Below are 24,638 nucleotides of genomic sequence, written 5' to 3' on the forward strand. Positions count from 1 at the left end.
GAGGTTCGAGGCATCGTGGGCTTTTCCCCCGTGGCGTCTGGCCGTGGACGACGCCCCGTGTGGGATGATGGTCCCGCCAGCCAAGATGCTTCCCGCCGCTAGATTGCTGGTCGCGGATGCGGCGGGCACGAAAGCGATCCCGGCGGCTCCACACGGCGCAGTTGCTGGTCTTGTAAACCATCCCATCCACACTCTGAGACGCACCATCTCCCCATCATGGCCTCTCCGCGTTGAGCGCATCACGAACCGTCTGCACGCCATCAACCCCCGCTATGGACCACTCCTGCGGCTAACCATCCTGCCGACCGCCGCCAGCCGCCATCATGAACCCGTACCTCACCCTCGCGCTCGCCGGCGTCTACTACACCCTTTACTACCTCCTCGTCTGGCCCCTCCTCCAGCTCTACCACGGCCTCCTCGCAGTCCTAACCCCCATATCCAACGCGCTCGGCTTCCTCCTCCTGCCGCTCACGACGCTAGCCCACTCCCTCATCCGCGCGCTGCTGTATCCCTTCGGCCTGATCCCCAACTTCGAGGTGGGCTCCCAGGCATTGCGCGTTGTGGGGTATATACAAGCATACTAACATCACTACGCCAGACTCTCTACATCTACCTCGGCATCGCCTCCATCCTGGGCCTCGCCGCCGGCCTCGTCCTCGCGCTCTCCTACGGCCTCTTCGTCCGTCTGTTTCAGCTCGACGCCCCGAGCGAGGCACAAGACCCACGCCCCGCAGCGCGGACCGCGAAGGAGTATCGGGAGGCGCGGCAGAGGAAGAAGAAGGAGCTGGCGGATCCGATCTTGGCGTACGGGTATGGCGGACCGAGGACGGGGACGGAGAGTGAGCGAGGACGACAGGGCGGAGGAGGGGTGCTTGAGCAACCGATTCTCGAGGTCGCGGAATATGAAGAGGAGGATGATGTTGAGTGGTAGTGGCCAGTGTTCTGGAGAGATTGTGTGGGGGCAAGCTTTCTAGATAGAGCTTTTGAAAAAAAAAACACGTTTTCCGCAGCTCCTTCACCGAAATCGGCGTGGCAAGCTGCACCGCATACCCCGTTCGGACGAGGTGATGCTACGATGGAGAGAGAACAAAGGGTATCTGGCCGTCAAGCAAAAAGACAGCCATGACTACGCCACCAAAACCAACAACACGCCAGGTTGAGGATAAGCAAAACATAACAGGCCATCCTGAAAGCTGTATGCCGTCTATTGTAAAACTCTAGCGCCTCAGTGGTATCGCCGTACCGACCGTACTTGTGCTCGCGGAGTCGCCCGCCACGCGTGGGTCCCTCATCCCTATCATCATCGATCTGCTGTCCATCTCTATCGGGTCGACCGTGAGCCAATGCACCACGCAGACCTGCCATGTCGCTGTAGTCAGGAGTCAGCATTGTCGGTTTTTTTTTTGCAGAGCAGTCGGTTACGGAACGACTCACCATCCAGAGTACAAATAGTAAAGCATAACCAGCCCTGCTCCCGTCCCTGCCAATGATACAACAGCGTCAGATTGATGACCGTCGGAATCATAACCACCACCGCGCCAATCAAACTCTTCCACACCAGCTTTTCCACCGCCCGCATATTCTCATGGTTCAGATTTGTCGTCCAATCCCCGTCCAAAGTGCTCGAGACGCTGATCCTGGGCTTCGACTTCCGAAACAGCCTCTTCAGACTCCCCCCAATGTGGGACGGCATGTACGGGTTCCCCGATATGCCGCCGACGTTGCTTTCGAACCGGATCAGCGGGCCGAGATGGTGGACGAAGATGGAGGTCAGCGCGACGTTGATGACAATGTCGAAGGTGAGTAAGGGGATGGTGACTTTGAGCGGGAGTCCGATGCGGCATCTGCCGTCTTCGGGCGACATCTCAGCGAGGGGGAAGATGAAGGCGATGATGGCGATGGAGCCGAAGCCCGTGACGACGATGATCATGCCGAAGAGCCAGATCCAGTCGCGGGTGCGGCGGAGGTAGGGTGCGCGGAGGGCGTGGGCGCGCTCGACGAGGAACATGTACCTGGAGGCGGTGAGCGTGGGATGGATGGGGGTGAAGATTGGCATTGGTAGAGATCTCTTCGTGCGGCAATCGAGTCTATTGGTATTGCGTCGGCGCCGTGGGTGAACTCACATTACGACCTTGCTCCCCACGTAGAAGACGAGGCAGACGATGATGGCGGAATAACATATGCTGAGGTTTGAGAGACCAAGACCGCTTTCTATAACGGCTGCGGAGAAGACGAACGCGAGGCAGAGCAGGTAGAGCATCACAACGAGTAGTCGAATGAAGTTCATCTGGCGTAGATGTCGGAGCTTAAGCTGCTGCGCGCGGGACCCTGCACGCGGTAAGGAACTGTCGGGTCTATTCGTTCAGAAGACTACCCACCGAGCATTGACGCCAGCAGCAACATGCACGAAAGCGAGACGATGGTATAGGGCGTTCGTGAGGACGCATCTTCGCCATAGTGTCCGGACATAGGGTCCGTGGAGTTGATGAGGGCTCCGTGTTTCTCGGTAGGTGTAATGGAAACGTTTGTATCGTCTCGCGACTCGAGGCCGCTCGTGTAGGTAGAGATCCAGGTGTAGAGATTAGAGGATGGTGCGGCACTGCCCGCTGGCGCCCATAGCCAGGCGGCCAGGAGCAGTCCGTATTTGACGGTTGAATTCGCCGTCATGCGGTCATAGGATGAACGGCGACAGAGGTAGGGTGTATCGATCTAATGTGTGGGAGGACCAAGGGCGCTATTGGCCTTGTGTTTTCAGTGCCGCGGCTTGTTGTCATTGACGGTAAGCGAAGTGTCGAGAGCGAACTATCCGAGAAGGAAGGGAAGCCCTTGAAAACCCAACGCAATGGTGGCCGAAGACGCAACACGACGGTTTTGTAAAATGGAAACAAGAGAGGGGAAGGGAGGTCGAGTCGAGTACGCAGCCACAGATCCAAATGAGAATCCATGGCGGCACAGTCCGGGACTTGATCCGGATGCATGCACAGCATGACTGCCAGCCGTGCTGCATCTAGCCTCACGCTTGTGTATCGCACGTCTGGAGCAGGTTGGCGGCGTTCGCGGCTGCAAAGTGTAAATGCGCCCTCCCAGGTTGTATTCATAAGAATGGCCAATGGCGGGCACCACCGTGCAGGGCTCGTGGTTGGTCTCAGAGAGAAACTCCCAATTGACTGCTTGACGGCCATGGGCACAGCACACAGCTTGCAGGCTGCCTCGCCTTGGGCTGATGGTTGGGGGGCAGCGAGTCCCGTCTCCCAGGAACACAGAGGAGATCGCTCCCGTGTCCAGGGCCCCTTGGGCGGCCTGTTCGCCATCAACCCTGGACGCTTGGAGGCTGCTGCTGATCCAACCACCCAACCACCCAACCACCACTTGCGGGAAGCGGTGGCGAGGATTCCGGGGAACAAGGGCAGCAGAGACCATGATCATCTCCGAGGATTGCACTTCATTCGGCAGTTGCGCTTGTTCAGCCCGCCTGCCGCTAGCAGCAGCAGCGGTGCAGGACGCTACTCGTACCGCGATGCCAAATATTGCATCCAGATCGATTGCGTCCGGCCGAGACATTGGCACATTGGCACATTGACAGCCCGAGGTCGTACACGAGGCCGGGAGCACAGCATGCACGCGGTCTGAGAGACATGAGAAACAATCCATCCCGATAACTGGGGGCGAAGACGCTCAAGACACCACTACGAGGTTGAGTGGAGACTAGGGGGGTTGTTGTGGTTGTCGCCAGGGTCGGGACGTGTGGTCCGAGCAAAAGGGAGCCGGCTGGGACAACCCGGACGGGATGGAACCTTAACTCTGGAATCTCGCCCAAGCAACATGGAATATCCCAGTCGCTCCAACCTGTCGCAGCTACAGGCGGTGGCTTGAAAGGTGCGGAAGTGCTCGGTCGCTCGGCGAGCTGCTGGCTGACAGATTGTTTGCTTGGCTGGCTGAATCGGCCGATTCCTGCTTTTTATTCCCCGTCGCCCAGCAAGCAGATCCAATTTCCCCATCAGCCCCCGACGCCCATTTTTAGGGGCTTGAGTAGGGATGGCCCATCGATCGGATTCAGGCAGTGGGGATGCCCCAGGACACTGAAAGTGTTGGGGTTTTGGGATAGAGGCAACGAACACGTGACTATCCCACCTCTCCTTCGCCAGTATCGGATCACCTGGTTTAAGCTTGTTCAGTGTTAGCCAGCAAGCAGCACAGCATCTTGTAGGACCGAGTTGCAGAGATCACAATCAATGGAACACGAATCCTTCAATCTTCTGCCTTCAGCTGTGGACTGTGGTGCTCGGCGGTTATGGAAATCACGTGGATCTCGCACCGCCACTAAGTCCGAGCGCTGACATCTTCCTAACTGCCGCCAAGATCCATATCCAACCTCAACTTTTGCATGACAATTGTCACACAACAGCGTCCACCCTGCTAGCAACCGAATTTCGCCGCAGCCTTCCGCAGTTTCGAGTGATCTACCGGAGAGGCCCTAGAGACTTTTCGCTGCCACAGCAAACCACCTCTTAAAGAATCTACAGCGCACCTCACGCGCGCCTCCCACGACCGCCGCCTCCTTCGAACCCACACATAGCCAGCACCCACCGTCCACCCGCCCACCATGCCTCGCGCCGAGGTCGGCTCGACCAAGCACCTCAGTAACAAGATGAAGTCAAAAGGGCTTCAGCGGCTGCGCTGGTACTGCCAAGTCTGCGAGCGGCAGATGCGCGACGAGAACGGCTTCAAATGCCACGTGCAGAGCGAGTCGCACGTGCGACAAATGCTGCTCGTCGGCGAGGACCCGAAGAAACACATCGCGCGGTACAGCGAGGATTTCAAGCGGGACTTCTTGCAGCTTCTGCGGACGAGCCACGGCGAGAAGTTGACGAATCTGAACCACTTTTACCAGGAGTATATCGCGAACAAGGAGCACGTGCATATGAACGCGACCAAGTGGCCCAGCTTGACCGAGTTTGCGAAGTATCTAGGGAGAGAAGGGATTTGTAGGGTCGAGGACGTGGAAGGGAAGGGGTTGCATGTTGGGTGGATTGATAACTCGCCGGAGGCGCTCAGGCGACAGGACGCGATCAGAGCGAAAGAACGGCAGGACAGGGGCGATGAGGAGAGGGAGCAGCGCTTGATCAGACAGCAGGTCGAGAAAGCGCAGCAGGAGGCAAAGGCGGAAGAGGAGGCGAGTGCAGAAGCTAGGCAGCTGCAGAGGGAGGAAGGGGAGAAGATCACGCTCAACTTTGGCGCGAAGCCTGCGGCAGCAAAGCCGGCATCGCCATCCAACGAAAATGGTCCGACCGAAGCAGCAACGCCTGCTGAGGGAACGACTCCCGAATCAACGTCAGAAACCGCGCCTGCTTCTGCGGCGCCCGCTGTCAAGATGTCGCTCAACATGGGCGCAGCCAAGCCGAAGAACGTCTTTGCTGCCGCAAAGAAGAACCCGCTGGCGGCGAAGAAGGCCTTTGTGAAGGAACCACCGAAGAAGATGAGCGAGGCAGAACGCATTATGAAAGAGGAGATTGAGCGCAAGCGGGCGCGCGAAGCTGCCGGACCGGGTCAGGGAGGGTTCAAGAGGCAGAAAGTCGCGTAGTCAGAGACTCCTCGATATCTCCGTCATAGGATACAACGCTTGGCACGGCAACCAGCGTATCTCGAGCGAGTGGTCACCTGGAGCACACTCGAACAACGCACATCCCGGGACGCCTCCACATGCACTCTGTGCACTTTGAGTAGCATAAGTTCTGTGGGCACGAGCTCTTCGTATTGACAGATTCAACCAGGAGAACAAACTTTGCAGATGAGGCGATTCGTAAGCCGTCATGGAAACATTGCTCGACCACATCCTGAGCTAAGGCTCATCCAGGACACCGGACACCAGTCTCACACAGTCAGGTTTACGATGCGGACCTGCTCCACCTCCGTTAAGGAGACAAGCCTCGCTACGTCCTGCGGGCACTACCCTAAGCGAATATAGCTACCAGGAATGGCAGACTATACTGAGGATGGAGATGGACATAGTTCCCGATGAGAGGGACATGAGCACTAGGAGCTGTCAAAGAGGCGAATATTGGTCATCTGGGAGAGATGGCGCGTTTACTATGTAGATAGGGTCCTAACGGAGGCCCCCTCATAGCAACCTACTAAGGAATTCCAATGCCGCTCTTACTGAGGTCTCATCACCATATCACGTTACCGGGATACGTATTGATTGACAGGGCGCACGCACATCTCATGCAAGCAACCTGGAGGACCCTTGGTCGAGACTCACGCCCAGCGGGGCCTGCATATGCATGAATGCCCTGTGTAACATCTGTCGCAAATGCCCCGTGCAGGAGTGGTTTCGTGGTTTCGTGGTCGGAGCTGCTTGAGGCGTTGTTGAGGGTTGCGCCGCGTGCGCCATCTTCTCATGGGTAAGCGAGCCGCGCATGCAGCTGGCCACGCAGAGTGGTGTACGAGTCTTAGCGGTTGTGTCCTTGCATTGCCAACATCAGCAAGGGCGGTGATACAGTTCACTGCACACGTTTTGTACAATCCGAGAGCGTGTTGGCGGGTGATCCAGACTGCGGTCCGCGGTAGGGCCGCCCTTCCCCAGACTCGGCAGACTTGCTGTCGCTGTCGTCAGCAGGCGCCAACGGCTTTTTCGCAACCACTGCCGATTGCGGGCAAGTCGTGGCTGTGCCTGGGGCCTTTCAGGGAAGACCGCCCCGGCTCCCGTGCGCCGTGTCGCTGCAATCCTCCGTTTGACATCCACCTCATTTCCACCCGGATAGCTGTCACTTCTCTTTACGTTTTTGCAGAACCTTATTTTCTAACCGCTCCGGTTGTTGTTTTCGCCTTCACCGGTCCATGGCTTGCGGACGGTAGGCCGCGCCAACGCTCTCAGCCCGCCCCTACGAACTGCCTCATCCTCCGCTCCCGCCTTCAGCACAGCCGGAGTGAATATTCACAGAACCTCCGACAGTAAACTCCGCCACTATGAGGAAAGGCGTCCTCTTCTTCCTCGTCTTCAACCTCTTCGTCGTCGCGCTCCTCATCCACAGCGTCTGGTCGCTGCTTATGCTCCTGGTCGCCGATGGCTCAGAAGATGCGATATCACGCGCCGAGCTGCCCGCTCCCGGCTCCGACACGATTGGCGACCGGCCGCAGCTGATACCCAAGATCATCCACCAGACCTACATCAACGACAGTATACCGCTAGTATGGCAGGGGGCGCAGAAGAGCTGCATGGACCTGCACTCGGACTACGAGTACAAGATGTGGACGGACAAGAAGGCGCGCGCGTTCGTGGCAGCCGAGTAAGCGCCCCTCACACCGCCTCCCTCTCCCCAACACAAACCGCAGACCCCCCCCCAACTAACACGCGCCCCCAGATACCCCTGGTTCCTCGAAACCTTCGATGGCTACACCCACCCCATCCAACGCGCCGACGCAATCCGCTACTTCGTGCTCGCGCACTACGGCGGCATCTACATCGACCTCGACGACGGCTGCAACCGGCGCCTCGACCCGCTCCTCGCCTACCCAGCCTGGGTACGGCGCACAGTCCCGACGGGCATCTCAAACGACGCAATGGGCGCCGTGCCGCGCCACCCGTTCTTCCTGCGTGTTATTGACGAGCTGCCCAAGTACGACCGCAACTGGCTGCTGCCGTACATCACGGTCATGGGCTCGACGGGCCCGCTGTTCTTGAGCGTCGTGTGGAGACGGTATAATGCGGAGGGCCTCGGCAGGGATGGCGGGAGGGTTCGGGTGTTGTTCCCGGACGAGTACAACAATCATCCGTGGAGCTTCTTTATCCATCATTTGGGGAACTCGTGGCATGAGAAGGACGTCCAGTTTATCTTCTGGATGGGAAGGCATTGGGTGTTTCTGGTTGTTGCCGGGTTTGCGACTGCCGGGGTCGTGTTTGCGGTTTTCTGGTGGGGCTATGGAACGTTTCTATCGTCTGGGAGACTCAGGGGCCCGCCGTTGCGGCAAAGACTCAGGTGGCTTAGGAGAAGGAGGAGGACGAGTAGTGCGGAAAGTGAGCTGGAGCTGCTCAATCGGGACCATACGAAGGTGTAGGGGTGGAAGCTGGTAACTGGAGAGCTTTTGGGGTGTGTTTGGCATCTTTACAGCGTGGCGTTGTGGGTTCACCTGGGGGGTTTATGCCGCGTGTACAGCCAATTAGTGGACGCCGGCATCTTGGCGCATCGCACTTTGTTTTCGACGGAAGATTGTTGCGAGTACTGCAATGGTTACAATGTTTCGCATACTGTTTGTGGCGGCTAAGTCCTAGGGCAGGCTGCGCTATAGGAAAGATCGTGACCTATAGAGAATGCCATCTTCATCCCATTCTTACCTTTCTCCGTCAGTGTCGTATCCACGGTGCTCCTGCCTTCGTTTCAGCAAGGCGCTTGCAGGTGGTCCAAAGCCAGATTGAACGTAACCAAGCGCTCCAGCACGGATGTGGCGCGCTCTCAGCACAGTCGCTCACCCGTATAAAACGTCCAAAGCCCATTCACCACCTCAGAACTCCCTACTGCCGGTTTCTGAGTGCGCAAATCTGGCATCACGCTTTCGCCTCACTAGCTCCCCATCTCATCCTCTCTCTTCCTCACACTCTACTTCCCATCCACCTCACACTCTCCCCTCAGTCATCCCTCCACCCCACGAACACCTCATCAGTCCTATACCTCTGCGTGCACGTACTCTCCTCGATCCTTGTCCTAACCCCCGTCCCATACGCCAACAGGCCCGCATGCGCAATCATGATGCCATTGTCGATACAAAACCTTTCATCGGTCTTATACACCTCCCCCCCGCGTTGCTGCGCCATGAGCCCCATCATCTCCTGCAGCCGCTCGTTACACCCCACCCCGCCGACGACGAGGACCTGGCTGGCGCCTACGTGCGCCATAGCGCGCTCGGTGATCTCGACGAGCATGCTGAAGGCGGTTTCTTGGAGGGAGTGGCAGAGGAGCGCTTTCCGGTCCTCGGGGATGGTGCCGCCGTGCTTGGCGATGATTTCTGCGGCCAGGATGTCGGCGGAGGCGAGGATGCCGGAGAAGGAGCAGTCCATGCCCTTGACCGTGTAGGGCAGGTCTAGCAGCTCCACCTGCTCTTCCCCTTCGCTGCTGCTGCTGCTGCCGCCGGCCTTCTTGGCCAGCTGCTCGATGTTGTAGCCCGGCGCGGGCTCGTTCGGGATCCGCAGCGTGCGCGCGAACCGGTCGAGGCAGTTTCCTACCGCGATGTCGAGCGTCTCGCCGAAGATCCGGTACCGCTGCGCGGAGTAGGCTATCACTTGGGTGTTGCCGCCGGACACGTAGAGGACGACGGGGTTGGTGGCGCCGGTTATTGCGCGGCCCATTTCGATGTCTAGGCGCGTGTCAGGTCAGAGCTTTGGGATAGTCAGCGGCGGCTGGAGGTGGGATGCGGGACCAGGGCAGCAGTGTATGCAGGCAGCATAGGAACAGAGAAAACGCACGTCCAACGCAATGGTTCACCCCGACCAGCTCCTTCCCCCACAGCATCGCCAGCGTCCGCGCCGCCAGCGCCACGCTCTGCAGCGGCGCGCCCATCCCCGGTCCCTTGGTGTAGCATATACAGTCCACGTCCGCGATCCCGACCCCGGCCTGCCGCATCGCTTGCTTCACCAGCCGCACCACCCACGCCCGGTGGTGCTTCGCGGTGTCCTTGGGAAGGAAGCCCTCGCCGGGAGGAGATACGAAGGTGTGCCGGAGGTTCGCGAGGATTACGGGCGGTTTGGAGGGGTGTGGGTGCGAGATTAGGCCTACGCCGAGCTTGTTGGCGGAGCCTTCGAGGCCGAGGGCGATCATGGTGGAGGGGAGGGGAGGGGAGTGGTGGTGGGTGATAGTCCGGCGGTAGGGAGGATCGGGGTAGCTGATGGCGAAGATCTTGGGCGGTGACCCGATGCCACGGCGCTCGAGGCCTTTGGGCTTGCTCTGATGGATGGTATGGGTGATAAACTGCGGTATGGAACGAAGGGGAGGCTTGGCGGGATGACGGAAATTCCACGAGGGTTATCGATAGCCGGATGAGGCTGAACTGTTCTCCCACACCCACGAAGATCAGCGCAGATCAATGGCTTCGTTTGGTATTCATCGAACATCCTGCGGTAACTCCTTAGGACGCCTCTACAGCCCCTTGTCCTCTCCTCGTGAAGTCTACAGAGACACCAACATCTGGGTTTCTGACCGTTTGTCGAAAATTGATGCTAAGATTCTGCCATAGCGCTCCGGGCATAAATCGGCCCGCTGATACCAGCCATTGACACCGCGCTGTTTTCCCAAACTACCTTATTCTGGAGAAATACACTCCGTGCTCGCCCAAGTTGAAAGATATGGAGGACGATTTCGACGCAAGGAGCGATGCATTCATGGCTTGGCTGAGGCAGTCTGGCGCAGAAATCAGTGGAAAGATTCAGCTGGCAGACCTCCGGACTCAGCATGCTGGACGTGGTGTGGGTAAGTGCGTATCTCTTGTATTCGAACCTCTGCGCCTGTTTCCATAACAGCTCTTCAAATGCTCTGATGTCTTGAGCTCCTGTGTCTTCTCGCCTATCTCCCTAGACCATACTCGCTCCCCTTGGATTTTGCAAAGTGGTAGCCATGGGCAAAATATCGTCTGGGAAGCGCTCTCGCAATTACCTATGCACCAAGCCTCGCAAACTCGTTTGCCACTTAGTCCCTTGTGGTATCACTAGCTAAATCCCCTATAGTCGCCCTCCAAGACATCGCAGAAGACGAACCCCTCTTTGCAATCCCCCGCTCCGCCATCCTAACGTCCGCCACCTCCTCGCTCGCCCGCACTCACCCGTCCCTGCTCTCCGCCCTCCCCGACCCCTGGCTCGCCCTCATCCTCGCCATGCTCCACGAGCACCTCCTCGGCACCTCCTCGCGCTGGGCGCCTTACCTCGCCATCCTCCCCACCGACTTCGACACGCTGATGTTCTGGAGCGACGACGAGCTCGCCGAACTCCAAGCCAGCGCCGTGCGGCACAAGATCGGGAAAGAGGCCGCAGATGCCGCGTTCCGGGAGCACATTCTTCCAGCCGTGCGGCAGCACAAGGACGTCTTCTTTGGTCCCACGACGGGAGCGCCGGAGCTGCCGGATGCGGAGATTCTGGCGCTGGCGCATCGTATGGGCAGCACCATCATGGCGTACGCGTTTGATATGGAGCCTGAAGGCGGTGATACTGGCAAAGAGCTCGATGAGGAGGGGTATGCGAGCGAGGAGGACGATGAGGCGCTGCCGAAAGGGATGGTGCCGTTGGCGGATATGCTGAATGCGGATGCGGATAGGAACAATGCGAAGTTGTATTACGGGACTGATGTTGTGGAGATGAAGGCGATCAAGGCGATCAAGGCTGGTGAGGAGATTTTCAATGATTACGGCCCGTTGCCGAGGAGTGATTTGTTAAGGAGGTATGGGTATGTGAGTGAGCGGTATGCGCAGTGGGATGTTGTGGAAGTACCGCGGGGTATGGTCGTCGACGTCGCCAGGATGGCGAACAAACTTGATGACGCGGCTATCGAGGAAAGGGTAGGTTACGGGCTCGGGAGCGCAGCTATCCGCGATGACTGACCCATGCAGCTTTCCTACCTCGACGACCACGACATCCTCGAAGAAGGCTACGATATCATTAATTGGACCACCCCAGACGCCCGCGAAGGCTTCTCGGATGAGCTTGTCGCACTGGTCGCCACGCTCCTTCTGGATGATACCGAGTTTGCGCGGCTGAAGAAGAAGGAGAAGCTGCCCAAGACCGAGAAACTGAACCCTGAGATCGCCAACGTGTTGATGGAGGTTGTCAAGAGACGCGCAGCAGAGTATCCAACTACCGTCGTCGAAGACGAAGGAACAGATATTGGCCTTTCCCACGAGGAGCTGCTGCAGACGCTGCGCAATCGCTTCTTGAGACGGAAGGCCATGGCTGTGCAAGTGCGGCTGGGCGAGAAGAAGGTCCTGCAGAAGGCTGAGGAGTTGCTCGGCGAATACCTGCGATCAAATAACCGCACTGAAGCCGCGGCGAACAAGGCTCGGATGGATGAAGAGCGGCCAAGCAAGAAGAGGAAGGTCGCCTGAGATTGTACAAGCCTAGCTAGCGTTAAGCGCAGCATTGGACGCCAACGGAAATGCACATCACAGCAAGTCGACGATCTATACTGTTAAGTAAGGGTTCACCGTTTAACTGATTCTTTCATCTTTCATGGCAGCGCGGTCGACCATCTGCTAACACACATCGTCTAGACTAACCATGTCCACCCAGTACTGCTTCGGCCAGCTCAGTGCACACAACCTGCTTCCCGGACATCGTTGTCCGTGAAGGAGTTCTAGTGCACACAATTCGAGCACCCGAACGTATATCTCCCGCTAAAGTGGAAGAGAAGCTGGCCAAAAGAGCTGTTCTATCACATACCAAAGTAAAGTAGGTTTACAAACAATACAAAGACCAAAACAGGGTATCTTTAACTCAAATCACTCTACTGGGAGGACTGCTGCGGCGGCGAACCTTGCATCCTCGCATGGTTTGGATGCAGAGCTCCATTCGCCATCGACGCTTCTGCGACGCCCCTACGCATCTGCGCCTGTTGTTGCGCGCTCCGACTCTGATCGGGCGATCCGGACAAGACGCGGAATCTTATGTGCGCATTGTCATAGGGATCGTACGGGTACACCTCGTCGTCTTCCGAACTTTCTCGATCGTATTTGTACCGATCGAGGACACGCTCATCGGCGTCTTCCTGGAATGGCCGTTTCATGTCTCGGCGATCAATCACGAGGCGCCCGCCTCGAGCTATACGCCGCCGATACGATCGTTGAGACTCCACAGGTGCCTCCAAGGGCGGCGACGCGTATTGAGCCGTGACTGACCCTTTGTTAAGAATCTTTGGCGTCGGCTCGTCAACATCCATCGGCTCGCCGGAGCCTTCCGATGCTATTGACGGTGGAGGAGTAGGCAAAGTATAAGTGGTAGCGGCACGGAAGCTGGATCGGGGAGCTTGTTCCTGCGGCGGCGGGGTGAGTGGCCTCCAAGTCTCGTCTCTCCAGTCTTTGTTCCAGTTCCTGTGCTTGGATGCAAGGTCCTCCATGAACTTGTGGATATCCTCCTGCTTTTTCTCGGTGACTTCTTCCAGCGAGACAAGATCCGAGTCCGGAGGGCGGCCATCCATGCGCGCGACCTGTGCCTTTGCTGTGCCGGACATCTGGCGTTGCAAGTTGGTTTGGTCGGGTTTGGTCTTCGGCTTGGGGGCCGGCTGGTATGGTATCATCAGTAAGTTGTTGTAGCAGGATTGTGATGTGAAAGGGTACTCTTACCTTCTGATCAACAAGGAGGTCGTCGTCCTCCTTAATACCGTTCTCTCTTCTGGCGTCTCTGAGCAATATTCGCTGCTCAAAGAGTTTCCGGTTGTTGGCCAAATTCTCCCGTCCCAAATACTCCCTCTGCTTGCAGACGTGCAGTATCTGTCGTGCGTCCTCCAAATCTCTCCGCATTTTTTTCAGCTTCTCTATGACCTGGGCGTCTCGACCGCGAGTCTTGCGGGTCTGCCGCACCTCTCGCCGGCGGAAGCACACGTATGGGTCATTATCGTCGGTCTCTACATTGGTCTCAAACTTCAGAGCTGGCATCAGCGCGCGGTTCCCTTTCAGAACCCGTTGGTTCTTCCAGTGCTCGTATATCTCTAGCGCAAACCTTCTACAGCTGTCACTGATGGTCTCATCGAAAGAGCTCTCCATCTCCTCGTAAGAGACCACTGGCGGGTTGTCAACAGCGGCGAACGGCTGCTTGGCTGCCGAAGTCTCCTCAAAGAAATACATCACTTCCTCGAACTGGTCTTCTGAGCATCGCTGCGATTCCGGCTTCTTCTGGTTCATCGACTTGAGGAACACCTCGTCGTCGGCAGTCATGCAGTATGGACATCCTATGCAGTCTTCGACGGTTGACGAGAAGCGAATGTAAGTCGACGGCTGCTTGAACTGCCGTGGGTAGAGTCGCTCATATTCCAGTGTGCTCTGTATTGTCTCAGGCGTCGGAATGTAGAGCTGTGCGATCTTTCCGCCGACGGCTGCTGCATGCGATGCGGAGATGACGGCTTGCAAGTGATGTTCCTGTTATTTCCTATGTCAGTCATCGTATATTCAGATTTCGGGTAGGATGATCATTCGTGATGCAGTCACGTGACGCGGATGATGACACCTCCCAAACAGGCAACTGCGAATAGGGGCCAGGCAACTCACAGCCTCCTCGCCTTTGTCGACGCCGGACTCGACTTTTGGCATGTGCCGAGCGGCGTCATCATCAGAGATCTTCTCGACTTCATGCTCGCGCAGTACAGGTAGGTTCTGCCGTGTCGATAGTTTGCGCTGCCGGAATCGCTGCCCTGTAGTCCGCTGCGTCATGTCGTGGTGCAGAGGTAACGGTGATGCGGGCGCGTCTTGGCGCTGAGGGTGCCCGGTCGTAACAAACTCGAGGGGCCACCCTGGCCTGTCGGCCGTTCGAGCGATGGGAAAATCGCTTCAACAATGCCGAAAATGCACAAAAGTCGCATGTAACGAAAGATCAGGCGAGCATCTATTCGCTATCGAGGTTTGAAGAGTTTTACGATGGCTGTGGTGGACTTCTCGATGATCTCGTCTTCGCCGGTCGCGGAGCTGTTGTTGCTGGTGAGGTTCGGTCGGAGGTCGGGAGTTAGCGGGAACTGCGTTTTGGCTCACTCCGGCGTTGTGATTGCCCGCCCTATTCGTGAAGGAGGCATGCGGTATCGATAGCAACGGCTTGGCTTCAACCGAGATCATTTTGATATGCATTCTTCTGCTTAAAGCGCCACGTCTTCTAACCTGATAGTATTCACAACAGAACGGTGCTCAGTTATGGTGAGTAATTCGAAGCCAGTAACGTTGTCCACACGTAGCTGGAGCCGTAGTTATGCCGTTACTAAACACCGCGTGCAAATACCAATCTCATAATCACGCAGTTACAAACCACCATCACATCGCCAGCTGCAGGAAGGGAAACACTAACAATTGGAACACCGCTGTTGACAATGCCGGTTCGGTTACAACTTATTATGTTGAACGCATGATGTGCTTGTATAGCAGCCGCTCACGGTAAAACAGTCCCCCTGGACCATTCATGGACCTGGCTTTGTGTTTATCTCAAATGCTCGTGATATTTGAGCATGCATAAAAGTCATGACCATCGGTCTCTCCCAAAGCTTCAGTCATAGATTCTTTCACCTCCCTGTGCACAACTACGTGCCTTAAGGACTTACCAATCTGTGAAAGCAAGAATCACTCAGCCTGTCTCTTGTGGTTCCATCTGTCGAGACTGCTGCTCAACACGATACCGATGGATTGTGGTCAAACGCGCTTTTCGCTCCGTCGGACTCAGATAAACGAACTCATGTAGTAACAAATCGTGAGACTAAGTAGCAACCGATGAATAAATGCACCAGCACCTAGCTTCCGCATCGGTGCGTGCAATGCCTATTAACAAGGCTCTTACGCTGTATATTCGACACAAGATGCTCCAGCCAGCAGCCCCACCCAGCAACTCCGACACCAGAACCTCGATCTCAGGGTCTCAGGCAGCCCAGAAAAACTCCGTCGCTATGCAACAGTACAAGCCAGTAACGCCGTTCGAAAGCCTATCAACCGTCCCATAGTCTTGGACACCTGCAATGGCATCCCTTTACCACCCGCCCACTACTTCCCCGAACCCGCCGAACCTGCCGATCTTCTCAACGCCTCCCGTTCTCTGTCCTCTCTATACCACGTCATGCTTTCGTCTAAACCCCGCTGCACCCTCCGCACTCGTGCGAATAGAGCCTCGTCTGCACCCGCGGCGTCCCCTTCATCCATCTCGTCGCGCCCTCGTTTGCGCTCCCGCTCCCGCAGCAGTGGCAGTAGTGGCGGCGCAGGAGGGGCCATGGGCGGCGAATCCCGCGGCAATATTCTGGTCGGCGGCGAGTTTCGCGGCAAGGGCTTGGTGTGGAGCGAAGAATTCCCGGCTGGCGATTTCCACGGTTCTGAAGGGTCAATTCCCATGGCTTTTAGGCGGAAGTAGTTTGTACGCGTCGTACTGAGGCGAGCCGGGTGGTGGGGATCTGGATTTGCGCCCAGAACGGATTGGCCTGAGAGGAACGGAACGGTAGTGGGTGATGTTTTTGATGTAGATGCACTGGGGTTGGCAAGCTGAGTGGTGCTGGCGGTGGGGGTTGCTGTGGTGGTGGAAGTTGGCCGGGTTGATGTTGTTGAGGGACGTCGACGAGTGGAAGGAGTGCGGCGGTGGTGGTTGGCGCTGGGGTTGATGCCCTTGGAAAGGATAGTTTGTGCGGGAGCGGACCCCGCTGGCTGGGGTGGCTCCGGTTTGGGTGGCCCTGAATAGTGCTCCTCGAATGCACTGCGGCTGGTGTCGAGATGTTGAGTTGTTCCGACGCTCCTGTGACGAAAGGGATTGAGCCGGTCGAGTTCGTCCTGTACAGCCGGAGTAAAGACAGATGAACCAGGTTCGAATGGAGGCGGGTTCGTTTTCTCGTTCGCCGCCGCCGCCGCCGCCCTCCGCACCTGCATGCGCCGCCTTTTCTCCCGTCCCTGCCGTCGCAGACGAAGACGAGTTGCGATGTCCCTCCAGTCCAAGCCATAGCGGTAATAAAGCGTTTTCCGGCGAAACTCATCAGCCTCGAACTCCAGCAAGGAGGCTTCGATGATAGGACCGGCGGTATACTCTACGAACTGCTTGAGGATACCGATTGGGTTGAGAAAGAGGTCTTCAGCGACACCATCCAGGAGCCCTGCTTCTTTCCTCTGACGTGCTTCTTGGGCCAGTGCGGCTTGCCTCTGCGCTTCTTCCCTTAGCTGTTGCCGCCTCTGCTCCTCTCGTCTCAGCGCTTCTTGCCGCTGCGCCTCTAATCGCATTGCTTCTTGCCTCTGAGCTTCTTGCCTTTGCGCCTCCCTTCGCTGCGCCTCCAACCTCTCTGCCTCTCGCCTTTCTGCTTCTCTCCTCGCCGCCTCCTGCTTTTGTGCTTCTAGCCTTGCCGCCTCTTGTCTAAGCTGCTCTTGCCTCCTTTCCTCCTGCTGCCTTTCTAGTCGTTCCCTTGCTGCTTTCTCTTCCGCCTGCTTTCGCATATCCTCCGCTTGTTGCTGAACCTGCTCCTCATCCACTTCGGGACTGGTATCCTCCGCAGCCGGCGGTTGTAGCGGCATACTTGGCTTTCCGAAGAAGCCTCCAGCCGCAGCCCCGTTCACCGCAGGACTTCCACTGAACAGGCCGAATATTCCATTCGTAATTGGCTTCGGTGGCTCCTGCTTCTCCCCCTCATCCTGCCGGACGAACAACGAGTCGCTTTCGCCGTTTTCCTCCAGCGCATCCTCCATCTCTTCCGACTCCTCAATCAAACCGGCCTTCCTCGCCGCGCTGACAGTAAGCCCGTTGATAACCGCAGATAGCGTCCTCCCGCATCTCTTAAACTCCACCAATCTGCGTGAAAACAACTGAGGCTGCAAGCCCGCGGACGGTTCTCCCAGCTGTCTTACTTGCACCGTGCTGAAATCCAGAAACTGGGTGTCATCTTGTCTCCGCCCCACACCAAACCCATAGTGTCCCACGAAGTTTCTAACCTGTTCCTCGTTGTCGAAGCCAAGCACGTCCACCATCTCCTTGATGCTCCAGTCCTCGTTCCGCGTGTTGCCACCCTGTCGGTATCCCACCAGAAGCGAATTCAGCGCAATGCGGCGCACTAAGTTGAAGTATATCTCCGCCACGCAAGCCATGAGGTAAGAGACTGCATTCGATTTGACCAGTTTCCAGAAGCGTTGCCAGTTGGCTTGGGCGATTGGGTGCTGCGTTCGCGGCTTTAGCGGCCCTTGCGCATCGGCGACGTTGCCGGCTGCTGCGTACAGCTTCAGTGCTGTCTGCACACGTGAGTCCTGAACGATCTCCGTCGGCCAGCTTTGTATCCTGTCCTCCAAGTCTGGCGTGGGATCCTGGATCTGAAAGATGATGCAGTAGGCTCTGAACTCGGCCTCGTTTGGCGAGCGGAAGTGGTTCCTCGAGTCGTCGTAGTATTGCATCAGTGATAGGAGGGTGCGGTCTAGCTGTTCGCGATCTTGATACCAGTCGTACTTCTCATGGGGCTTCTGCGGTTGGGCCAGCTGGTGTAACGTGAGGATATGGAATCGCGCTATGCGCTCGTAACTCTCGATTGCGATCCGGATGTCGTTAAGCTTTGTGACTTGCTGTATCGAGAAGTCGTTCCGAATGGCGCGCGTTCTGTCCCATATGAAATGGTGTACCGACGCGATCGAGTCTGCCTCACTGACGAGATCGTTGAAGAGGTAGTTCACTGTCCATTGTAGAACCGTAGGCGGGCGCAAATCGGATGGAAGTTGTTCATCAATGCCCGCTGCGGCCCGTCGGAACTTTTTGACCATACGACTCTCTGCCGGCACGCGTTTCGAGGCGCCTTCGGCCAGGCTGTCCGGGTCCAGCTCGGCTTCCCACACATCTTTCTGCACGATGCGCTCCACCCTCTCGTACTCCGGGCACATGTCCTGACATGTTCCCACGGGTGTGATAGCCTCCGCCAGTGTCCTGGGCCTGTCTGGATCTGCGAGGAAGCCATTCGCAATCGCCTCGGCGCGTTCCTTCTCTCGATGCTTTTTGAGCGCCTGATATCTCTCCCAGACATCCGCCGGTCCGGTGGGGATCGTTCTCGTGCTTGGTGATGCTGATCGCGCGGTCCGCTGAACACCGTTGGGCCTTTGCGCTGGTCTTGGTGGACCGCCGCGTCCTCGTCCCCTTCCTCTGCCCCGGCGCGCTGACGTCGCGGTTGACGTCTGAGACATGGTGGGGGTGGGAGCGTGCGAAGGAGCGGTTTGAGGACCGCGGATTGGTGTTCGTTGGACTTAGCATACGCGTGGAGCTCGTGAGGTTGGCGTGAGGACGTGGTCGAGGTGCGGCGGATACATGATGTTAGTGGTCGCCTGTGCAGAACGATACATCGCGTCTTACCTGAATCAGATGGCTCTCTATAGCTGCACAAAATGCGAACCGAGAGCTGGCGGTGCCGGATTGGGGCTACTCGGCCTTCTTTGTCGCATTGTTGCGCTGTGTTGGAGCTTGACGTTGGAGAGCTCCAAGAACTTCGACGCCGAAACACCATGGCCCGTGCGTCCGCCGCGCTGCGCGCTGTCGCCCTTCACCACCCGGATTGTCCAGGATTCTGAACTGGCTCAAGACGTGTGAGGCATTTGACAGTTACGGGCACTCGAAGCCACATCAGAGCAGCCGTGTGGACACAGACAACGACGGCAACTTCAGTGCATCACTTGTTGCTGGAATATCAAGACGAAAGGCACGTAGGTGGATAAGTATGTTCGATATCTTGCAACCGAGACAACCAGTCTTCTCTCACCACCTTTAGCTGCTCTTGCAGCAGCCAAAAGCTCCCCTTTCGAGCCCTTGGCACGCAACCAACTGCACACCTGTTACGAAGCTTACACAGACCAATCCTCCAAACAAAAGTGCCCGTGCGCAGCGCGAAGCAGGCCCGAATGAAAACATAGAAGCGAAACCCATTATGCGAACAAAAGCGCCCCCACAGAGTCCCTCCCGGCTGGATAGAACCTCCAGGAGCGACACCTACGAACGCCATACAAATATCCACTGTGAAAAGGACTTTTGAATTTGGACGGACCAGCATGTACAGCACGCGGAATACTCACAAGTTCCAACCCACGCGTGTAAGTATCGAGGAAGCACGCACGAACGCGATGGTAATAGGATCCTGCCGCTCCAGTCGTGTTTTCGTAACGTTGATACAGTGAAGAGGCTCATCGGCAAGGCCATTCACGGCGTCATGGTCGTGTATGTCGGGATCCCCAATATACTCCCTACGCCTAGCGAAATGACTGAAGGATCCAAAGGAACGGTTGCGTAGGAGGACGCCAACGCCAGAACGGACTCCAAAAGAAGAATTTAATAGTACTTAGAAGGGCGGACGCAAAACTGGATCCGGAAGACCATGAGGAGTTTGAGAGTCGCTCGGACGACTGAGGGAGCCTGTTCGGAACGGCGAATCCATGTGGCCTGTAGGGGCGAGTGACTGGCCTTTCACACCCATCAGGTCCACCATGCCAGGGTAAGCCAACCCGCGCGGAGCGCATGTGGTTGATGAAGATATGCCTAGGTTCGACATCGCATCGAACGGGTAATTGTCATTCGGTGACAACATCTGCACCGGTGTATACGAATATTCTATCTGGCCAGGAAATGGACAGGTAACGGCAAGCGATGATTGTCCATAGCCGCTCTCCTGCATAGCCGCAAACGGTGCTGCCGAGGTAGGGGCAACGTTAAGAGAGGGTTGGGCTGGAACTTGCCAGGCGCCGTAAGGATTTGGAGATGGTTGGCCGGAATAGGTCGGCTGCCTCTCCACTGCGTAGTACGGGGAAGGTAGCCCGCATGGCTGGTGACCGCCTTTAACATCGTATCCGTACATTTGTTGTGCCATGGCCCTTGCAGGCAACGGATCATCGTAGGCTCGCGAAACCGATAGGGATTGTCCTCCGGCATATGGGTTGTCATACGCTGCGGAAGAGTCGAATGAGCGAACCAGGCCAACCTCAGGCTCTGCACCACCACGAAGAGATTCCGGCGGATCGAATGTCCGTAGGTTGCCAAAGCATATACCGTTGGTCTCTTGCTCAAATTCCAGGGCCGCGCCATTGTCGCGCAAGCCTAACTGAGCGGTGCTAAACAACAATTCCGGGTCCTCGTCTGGCTCGGTCGGAGACAGTGAAGCTTGCCTCTTCACGGGGCTGTCCTTGGCGCCCGCCGATGTACGGGCACGCTGTGCTTGATAAGGGTTCTTCTTTAGATCCGTAACACTTACGAGGGTATCGGCATCTGTAATAGTCAGCAAGTCAGTGTTGTCGGAGTGAGAGGGTATGAGACTGACCCATTTCGCCGCGAAGATACGACTCCTCCATACGGGCGAAGTCGTACAGTGTCTTTAATAGCGACCCTCGAACTGCTCCTTTCTCCACCCCCCGCTCACCTTCCTCTGTCTGGAGGTTGCAGTCTCGAGTTGAATCCTCGAGCTTATCGGTCCAGTAGGGTGCTGCATCGCCGGGGTCAAACATCTGACCAGGATGTCCTATCCGCAGCAGATGAACACCAAGCTTCAGCCGCTCTACAGAGGTATTAGCGTAATGACTGGTAGTGATGCAGTTGTCCGCGTACTAACCTTCTTTCAAGAGATGATCAGGCTCTATGTGTCGTACCCCGTCTATCGGCCACCATGGAGGGATTTTTTGCGGCATCTCGGGCTCTGCATTGCTGGTGCGCGCTTGTTTCTGGGATCGCTTAATCTTCTGCGTGTTGTATGGGTACTTTGCCTGTTTCTTTGGTTCGACGACTTTGATCCAGGACTTCAGCATCATCTTACAAATCAGCTGTTGTAATTGTTCCAAGCGGAGCGTGTAGGCCATGGCAAACTTGTCAGTATCGGCGATGAAGAAATGGAAAGACTTTGGGCGGTCCTTGTCGGATTGCTCGGCATCGTCGTCTTCGTCTTCATCGGCCTGGCTTACTGTCGGGGAGCTAGATCGAGCACGCTTGCCTGCACCAAGTTGCTCGGCTGCTCGGCCATCGGGCCTTTTGCGGCCCTTGCTTCTACGCGACGATCGACCTGGCTTTGCACGTGGGGACGTTACACCCGAGCGACTGTTGCATGAAGAGGGCTTTTCTAAGAGGACGGCATGCTCTGCCCCGGCATACTCGTCCTTTGCTATAGGTTCGCGTAAGCCAGCCGAACCGACTAGAGCGGTACAGACAAGTCATGCTTACCAGGTTGATCCAAGAAGATGTCAGACTCGTCCCGCTCGTGCTCCTGTTTGATGGGGTCTAGCATGAGACGAGCCTGCTGCATGATTCGGCTCCTCCATTTTCCGACGTTGTTCGAGAGATAGACGTCGATTTGGCCGTGCCCGTCGAGGACTGAGAGCGCCCATGCCTTTGCATCGACGCTTTCGGCTCTCAACGTTTTGTCAATGGCGACGGGGATAGTCTGATAACCATGGTTAGCTTGCGGTCGCCAAGACGTTGGAGGGGCAAGAGTCTGGGGTTGCGAGGAACGGCGCGGGTGCGGGGTTCCCAACGCCCAAGTCTAGAAGGGAAACGCACGGATGTTTCTCGAACTCGCTCTTGGCGCACCGTGATAGGGGGCATAGCAGTCGTAGTGGCACAACCGGCGCGTAGCTTCGCTTTGCTGGAGCCATTCGACGAGATGGCGCGGCCAGACGTCGATACTTCGAAGGTGGTGTGGTTTTGGACCATCCTCGCGATGGCGTGGTTGCGCTCCAGCTAGCGGCGGGAAAGCAGGAGCCAAGCGGGAGTAAGTCCGAGTCCAAGCAACAGTGGGGTTGTGAACGGATGGTTCGGTCGCCCAGGGGGCATGCGAGTGACAGACGCCAGGCCAGAACTTGGGACAGCATCAAGTTAGCCTGAGGATTGCTAACAAAAACGGGATGCGAGTAAACGGGAGATATTGCTGGTGACGTGCAAACCGACGGCTGAGAGTTGAAGGATGAAGTGGACCGGCAGGGCATACCTGGTTAAGACAACGTTCCTCGCATAAAAAAACCTTGCACAAGCTCAACGACGGCCTCGCAGCCGTAATCAATATTCCGCTTCCTTCGAAGGTTCTTTCGTACTGCTGACGTCGAGTTCTTGACCGGCGCAATATAGGGGCCGGAGACAGTGATAGCCTTATCGCCATGCAACTCAAGGCTGAGGTGGTGCTCGACTCCGGCGGGGCTGCGGATACGAAAACAGGTGCGGAGTTGAACACAAGATGTTCTGTGCAACTTAAACGGAACTGCGCATCTGATCAACTCCAGACGTAGAGAGCGTTAAAGAGACCAGGATCTCTGGCCCGAAGTAATAGACTGACGGTGCCCGGTCGACGGTCCCGTGGCAATATTCAGGAAAGAACAACGGAGCTCAAAGAGAAGATAGAAGTACGGCAGATGTCCCAAAACGGCGAGAATCTGTACAGTTTCGAGTAAGAACGGGAGGTCGATAGTCAGACTCGTCGACCATTGTTCAGGCACGGTGATTCTTAAGAAGCAGCACCGATTAGTGGGCCAAGCGGTTGCGCTGCAACAGTGCGGACTCGTGAAACAACAGGCAGAGATTTCCCAATGAACGCTGCTCAGAATGTGACACAAATCGGAAGATAAACTAGGCTTAGGCGGTGCTGAAGAGCCCTTGCACGGCTTGCTCTGGACATCACCTCGGTAGCTAGCAGCATCTATTCCCAGGGTGTTCGGTGCGAAGTGCATATTCCTCCTGAACAACCTAGCACGCCGCGGATTGCGTAAGGACCAGGGCTCCAAAATATTCTGTGCGTCAGCCGCTCATGCTGCCGTCATGGACTTGGGTAGCTGGAGAGCGGTTTGATAGGCGCCTAGACGCGCAGGTGTGCTGCCAAAGGACCACGGAAGACGCTGCCTGCTTCCCCAAGCGCAATGCCGGTTGTCTGAACTGGCCAGAGGCACTTGGGGGTGCATGATCCGCCAAGGCCTTGAAGGCAGGACATGCCGACCTGTGGATGGCAGGCGGCCAGCTGCAGTCGATCTATGTAGAATAGTGATGCTACACAACATTCTGGCACGGCTCGCTCTGCCCATCGTAGAAGACTCGGATTGGCCTACAGCAGACAGACGCACACATCAGACGACAGTCCCCGACCAGCTTCCGCTGCCCGAGAGCCCGGTTGCGCGTTGCGCGTTGCGCGTTGCGGTGCAAAGCGGACCAAGATCTGTATGTCGTTTTTCGCAGCCGATCAAGTCGGCTACCGGATGCGCGTCTTTCCATTTCGATCTTGGTGCTGGACCGACAGCCGTACCATCGTGCGCCGGCGGCAGTTGTGGATGCTGATAGACTTCAAATGTCAGTGGTGCCGTGCAAGCGGGCGATCAGAGTTCTCAGCCGCCTTGCTCGCCTGCCACGCGACTGACAGGCGCCCAGTGGTGGTTAGAGTTTGCTAGGCACTGCGAACCCGCGGCTGTCAGAGTTTATCGCCTCCTTCTTTTCCGTCTTCGAGTTGCGGCCCGCCGAGATGGCGCGTACCTGAATGCGCCTGGCCGGCGGAGCTCTCGCCGCAGCGCGTTGTACAAGTTCCATCGCAGCCTGTGCGCGTCGATCCCGAGTTCCCCGGTTCAAGCTCAAAAGCCTCAAAAGCACGGTCTAGTATTTCCCCCCACCCCCCCTCCAACAGGCACGGGGTGCCGAATAAAGGCACTCCAGCATCGCAAGTGCATTCGGCGCCGCAGGTGGGATGACGAGCGCACTTGCATTTCCTAGGCACCTCACGCTTCGGCAAGCCGCGTCTCAGTTTACCTAAAGTTAGCAGCCCAGCCAGCCGTAGCTGGATTTCCACTCCATAAAGCAGCCACACCCTCACGGCCGCTTGCAATTAGCTCATTATCCTTCAGGGTTGTTCGACTTAGATAAAGCAAACATTCTGCACATCTCTTTCTTCAGCCGGCGGACTTCTAAGTCAAACTTCGTTCCAAATACAAAGGCCGAAAGGCTCTCGTGAATTCTGCAGGCCGCTGTGTGCAGCAATAGCGCTCCG

At 56.9% G+C, this 24,638-nt stretch overlaps 9 protein-coding genes across 9 annotated transcripts; 4 read left to right on the plus strand and 5 right to left on the minus strand.

Annotated features, from left to right (window-relative positions):
• Positions 1-323: 323 nt before the first annotated feature.
• On the plus strand, positions 324-931 carry W97_05253 (uncharacterized protein; the record flags this gene model as incomplete). The annotated part of the gene is made up of 2 exons (XM_007783137.1): positions 324-536; positions 599-931. The coding sequence occupies 2 exons, from the start codon at positions 324-326 to the stop codon at positions 929-931; spliced, it is 546 nt and encodes a 181-aa protein (XP_007781327.1).
• A 286-nt stretch (positions 932-1,217) lies between these two features.
• On the minus strand, positions 1,218-2,287 carry W97_05254 (uncharacterized protein; the record flags this gene model as incomplete). Its single annotated transcript, XM_007783138.1, has 3 exons — positions 1,218-1,369; positions 1,435-2,012; positions 2,124-2,287. 3 exons carry the CDS (start codon positions 2,285-2,287, stop codon positions 1,218-1,220), a joined length of 894 nt encoding a protein of 297 aa, XP_007781328.1.
• A 2,316-nt stretch (positions 2,288-4,603) lies between these two features.
• On the plus strand, positions 4,604-5,581 carry W97_05255 (uncharacterized protein; the record flags this gene model as incomplete). Its single annotated transcript, XM_007783139.1, has 1 exon — positions 4,604-5,581. One exon carries the CDS (start codon positions 4,604-4,606, stop codon positions 5,579-5,581), a length of 978 nt encoding a protein of 325 aa, XP_007781329.1.
• A 1,385-nt stretch (positions 5,582-6,966) lies between these two features.
• On the plus strand, positions 6,967-8,055 carry W97_05256 (uncharacterized protein; the record flags this gene model as incomplete). The annotated part of the gene is made up of 2 exons (XM_007783140.1): positions 6,967-7,286; positions 7,362-8,055. 2 exons carry the CDS (start codon positions 6,967-6,969, stop codon positions 8,053-8,055), a joined length of 1,014 nt encoding a protein of 337 aa, XP_007781330.1.
• A 568-nt stretch (positions 8,056-8,623) lies between these two features.
• Positions 8,624-9,809, minus strand: W97_05257 (glycoprotein endopeptidase KAE1; the record flags this gene model as incomplete). The annotated part of the gene is made up of 2 exons (XM_007783141.1): positions 8,624-9,348; positions 9,458-9,809. The coding sequence occupies 2 exons, from the start codon at positions 9,807-9,809 to the stop codon at positions 8,624-8,626; spliced, it is 1,077 nt and encodes a 358-aa protein (XP_007781331.1).
• A 524-nt stretch (positions 9,810-10,333) lies between these two features.
• On the plus strand, positions 10,334-12,078 carry W97_05258 (uncharacterized protein; the record flags this gene model as incomplete). Its single annotated transcript, XM_007783142.1, has 3 exons — positions 10,334-10,457; positions 10,712-11,535; positions 11,587-12,078. 3 exons carry the CDS (start codon positions 10,334-10,336, stop codon positions 12,076-12,078), a joined length of 1,440 nt encoding a protein of 479 aa, XP_007781332.1.
• Positions 12,079-12,476: 398 nt separating this feature from the next.
• W97_05259 (uncharacterized protein) lies at positions 12,477-14,394 on the minus strand (the record flags this gene model as incomplete). The annotated part of the gene is made up of 3 exons (XM_007783143.1): positions 12,477-13,250; positions 13,312-14,103; positions 14,233-14,394. 3 exons carry the CDS (start codon positions 14,392-14,394, stop codon positions 12,477-12,479), a joined length of 1,728 nt encoding a protein of 575 aa, XP_007781333.1.
• Positions 14,395-15,699: 1,305 nt separating this feature from the next.
• Positions 15,700-18,840, minus strand: W97_05260 (uncharacterized protein; the record flags this gene model as incomplete). The annotated part of the gene is made up of 1 exon (XM_007783144.1): positions 15,700-18,840. One exon carries the CDS (start codon positions 18,838-18,840, stop codon positions 15,700-15,702), a length of 3,141 nt encoding a protein of 1,046 aa, XP_007781334.1.
• A 1,142-nt stretch (positions 18,841-19,982) lies between these two features.
• On the minus strand, positions 19,983-21,926 carry W97_05261 (uncharacterized protein; the record flags this gene model as incomplete). The annotated part of the gene is made up of 4 exons (XM_007783145.1): positions 19,983-20,902; positions 20,955-21,188; positions 21,243-21,785; positions 21,845-21,926. 4 exons carry the CDS (start codon positions 21,924-21,926, stop codon positions 19,983-19,985), a joined length of 1,779 nt encoding a protein of 592 aa, XP_007781335.1.
• Positions 21,927-24,638: the final 2,712 nt, after the last annotated feature.

The sequence above is a fragment of the Coniosporium apollinis genome (assembly GCF_000281105.1).
Source record: "Coniosporium apollinis CBS 100218 chromosome Unknown supercont1.24, whole genome shotgun sequence".
Taxonomy (NCBI): Eukaryota; Fungi; Ascomycota; class Dothideomycetes; genus Coniosporium; species Coniosporium apollinis.